Genomic DNA, 3,726 nt, shown 5'->3' on the forward strand with positions numbered 1-3,726 from the left:
TCTTCTAGTATTTTCTTTTCTTGGAAATTATATGTATTTAATGAGTTTTAGATGGTTTTAGTTGACTTCAAAATATTTGAAGTAAAATTAAATATCTTAAAGACCAGTCAAAAATAAATTAAACTATTATATTTTATCCAATATTTACAACAAAACACATTAATATTACAATAAATCTTCTAAAATCACAAATATTTCAAACAATAAAAATTGACAATATTTTTCAAATTGTAAGCTTAAAATATATATATGTATATTTGAATAATAATTATTTATAAAAAATACTTTCTAGACTTTTTTCTTTTTTTTTTAAAAGAAATCTTAAGTATATTATGAAAGAGAGCCTTACCGATCATTTCCCTCTCAGGCCACATACGGGCATTACAAAGGAACAAAAGAATTGACTTTTAAACAAGGAGATCACTGAAAGACTTCAAACCACGTTAACAAAAAAAGTGATGGTGGAAAGAAGATTGCGCTGTGCTCGGGAGAGGGAGTCAAGCTGAGTTGTGAAGTCTTGAATTTCTTTCCTTCCATAGAGTAGCACGAAGCTTGGAATGCCACTTTCTAGTCTTCAGTCATTCTCTTTTCTTTTATTTTCGAGAAAAAATATGTCAAGGCCAGATAACATAATAGTTTCCGACATAAAGTTATCAACAACCAGCCACCGTTCACGCGGTAGTAGACTGGTAGTAAAAGAAAAGAGAACAAAACCGGGAATTACTAGAAAGCCACAATGGTTTAATCCCAAACCCAACCAAACTTTTCTCTCAAAAGTGTGATTACTTGAAACATACAAAGAAACACAGAACTCTTGCTTCGTCTGTCAACTTACACAACATACAAGAGAAACCGAAAAAGATCAAGAGACCCAAGCTTAAAAGGAAAACAAACAAAAGATTTTAACAGCAGAAGAAGTAATAAATAACAAAGAACCACTAAACCGACTGTCTCGAGATGATGAAACCACCGTGGACCAAAACCAATGTACAGTAACACAACGTGAAAATCACACAAGACTGATAAACTTCACCAGTCATCATCAGTTGCATTACTACGAGCTTCTCCATTGACGAACTGTGCAACTGGATAGAGTCTGTCGGCAAAGGTGGATCATTTGAGCTTCCGGAACTTTCTGGAAATGTTGGTGATTGATCTGAAGTTGAGCTTCCAGAGCCTTGAGACGTATTACGGTCTTCCTTGTCCTCATCAGCTTTCTTCTTGCTCTGGCTATTACTGTCTGTGCCATCTGTACCGTCTTTCGAAATGGACTTAACCACTTCAGGCCGTGGTTCTACTCCTACCCGCCTTAGGTGCAGCTTACACACATGAATATAATGTTTTAGTGCAACAACAACAACAATAACATGATGTTTCTCTCCCAAGTAAATCAAATGCATAAGAAATTCGGATTGTGTAGATGCAGAGTATACATATGCTACCTGTAGATGCAAATTGACTTCATCAGGCCGTGATAAGAATGGGAAGTCTCCTCCGGACTTCAAGTAAGCTCTCCTTGCTTCGGGATATCTCTCTGTAAGTTCATCTTTCAGAACTTGCGGAATCGCACAGTAGTCATTGGTCTGATTTAGAGGGGAAAACAGCATCGTGAGACAATAAAAAACTAGCTTGCGTTTAATAAGATGAGTTAGTGGAAACCTACATCCATTATAGTGATGAATGAATCAGAGTGTGGTGGTAGAGACCCCACAGACGCCGTTTCAACTGTTAACGTTAACCGAGAAGCCAAATCATCTTTTGACAATGTCTCAACCTAAACCAAAGAAAGCCAAAGGAACCAGAATGGTGAGTTAATCTCCATTAAGAAAATACTGAAGAGAAGATTATGAGGGGAACCACCTGAGAGACAGCAAAGTCGACAGAGTCAGCGATAAAGGGTTCGTGGGGTCCGTCACGTATTCCTGTTAAGACGTATCGTTTCAGCAAAAAGGAAGGAGTCCAACTTACACTGCACATTGCATCACAAAAGGTGAAGAGAGTCAGTGCAGATACAGCAAGAAAAAAAAAAAAAGTACTATAAGAGAGACATACAAAGGAGCCCATGGCATTGCAGCAGCAAAACTGCGAGTGTCCAAATATGTATTTGATAGAACCAATGATTTAACCCTTCTTGGTCGGTGATGAGCAAAGAGTTGCGCTAAGAAACCTCCAAGGGAAGTACCGTAAAGATGCACCTACGTAACAATGGTCAAGTACAATCAATTGCATTGCAGTACTTTTCCGTACAAGTAAAAGAATAACATTTCAGAGTCAATCTTACGTGATGAACATCAATGGTGTCAAGGAATTTCTCAAATGCTTGAATCCACTCATGATAACTCCAAACCCGTGGAATGTCAACTGAAATTACCCGATAACCCTGGGAATTGCATTATAACAACATTCAAGCAAACCAGTTCAAAATTTTAGGAGATATAAATAATCACTCAACAAAGAAGACAGCAAAAACAAGCATCTCAGTTACAATAGCCTGACAAGTGTTCAAAAATACATGCACTAAGTGAGAAAAAAAAATTGTTTGAAGAGAAGCGTATTGAAATACCTTGATAGAGAGTGCCATGATCTGTTTATAGTAAACATCTGCAGTTCCTGCGATGCCAGGAATACAAATGAGTGGAGGAACAGTCTTTGGACCATAGTCATAGTAACGCCATTGCTTTGTCCCAATCTGCGGTTAAGATGCACATAAGGTTAAGTCTTTAAGATAATATAAACCTTTTACTCTCCGAGTCAAATGACACTCCAAAAAAAAGCCAAGTACAAGTCCTTCTTTTGATGCTTGAAATAAGAGCAATAGATGAACACAGCTTAACAAAAACATAACTTTCCCAAAAAAAACTCACAGATAGAATGACACACCTATATAGCCATTCAATCAAATCAAAATAATAATCTTAAAACCTGAATTTTTCAAAGAGATGACAGAATTTACCAAAGAACTAAACAATGCACTAAGTGCATTTCAGGCTACACATAGATCAAATCAAAGCCAACCCAAGAAAAGTTATCACTAAACAAAAAAACGAACAAGTTCCCTGCTTTTATACTAAGACATTTGTAAACCCAAAAAAAAAGATTCAAATGCATTCATAAACCTAATCAAATGCTTCAATCAAAATTCATGTTTTGAATTGATACCCAAATCAGATGAAATTTTCAGCTGCATATAAACCCATATATATATATATATATGATGAAGATAAACGATTGAACTACTCAAATGAAGAATTCTCCCAAGATTGGCGTCAAGCAATCAATACCAATAAGAAATTAACCTAGGTAATGCGAAAAAGATCGAACTTTCAACGAGAGAGTCAAAGAGAGGAGGAGGACGAAGCTTACGGGAATCTTGTGGAGAGGAACCTGAGATTTGAAGTAGACGTAATCTCCAGGCGCCGACGAGACGCCTTTCATCTCCGATCCGAGATTCTCCACATCCGAATCGATCAATCAAAATTATTGATTTTTATGTATTTAGTTTTTTTCTTTCGCTTCTATTTTTTTCTCGATGGAAATATTTAACGGCGAGATGATAACAGCGTTTATGATTTACAGTTATCAACCGCCCGTCAACGTTAACGCCGTGTTTGTGCCGTCACTACAGCCGTCATTATCATCTAAAATGGTCATCATGACTCATCAAATTTCACATGGTTGATTCCTTTTCGGTTATTCCTTGGATAATAATCCCCCCAAAAGGATTGC

At 36.7% G+C, this 3,726-nt stretch overlaps 1 protein-coding gene across 1 annotated transcript; it reads right to left on the reverse strand.

Annotated features, from left to right (window-relative positions):
* Positions 1–740: 740 nt before the first annotated feature.
* On the reverse strand, positions 741–3,525 carry LOC130506639 (uncharacterized). The gene is made up of 8 exons (XM_057001326.1): positions 3,364–3,525; positions 2,564–2,689; positions 2,282–2,380; positions 2,053–2,195; positions 1,861–1,969; positions 1,664–1,774; positions 1,443–1,583; positions 741–1,319 (listed from the first exon to the last, which is right to left on the reverse strand). Exons 1-8 carry the CDS (start codon positions 3,433–3,435, stop codon positions 939–941), a joined length of 1,182 nt encoding a protein of 393 aa, XP_056857306.1. The 5' UTR covers positions 3,436–3,525; the 3' UTR covers positions 741–938.
* Between the last annotated feature and the right edge of the window lie 201 nt (positions 3,526–3,726).

Source organism: Raphanus sativus, unplaced genomic scaffold (assembly GCF_000801105.2).
Source record: "Raphanus sativus cultivar WK10039 unplaced genomic scaffold, ASM80110v3 Scaffold3491, whole genome shotgun sequence".
In the NCBI taxonomy this organism is placed as follows: Eukaryota; Viridiplantae; Streptophyta; class Magnoliopsida; order Brassicales; family Brassicaceae; genus Raphanus; species Raphanus sativus.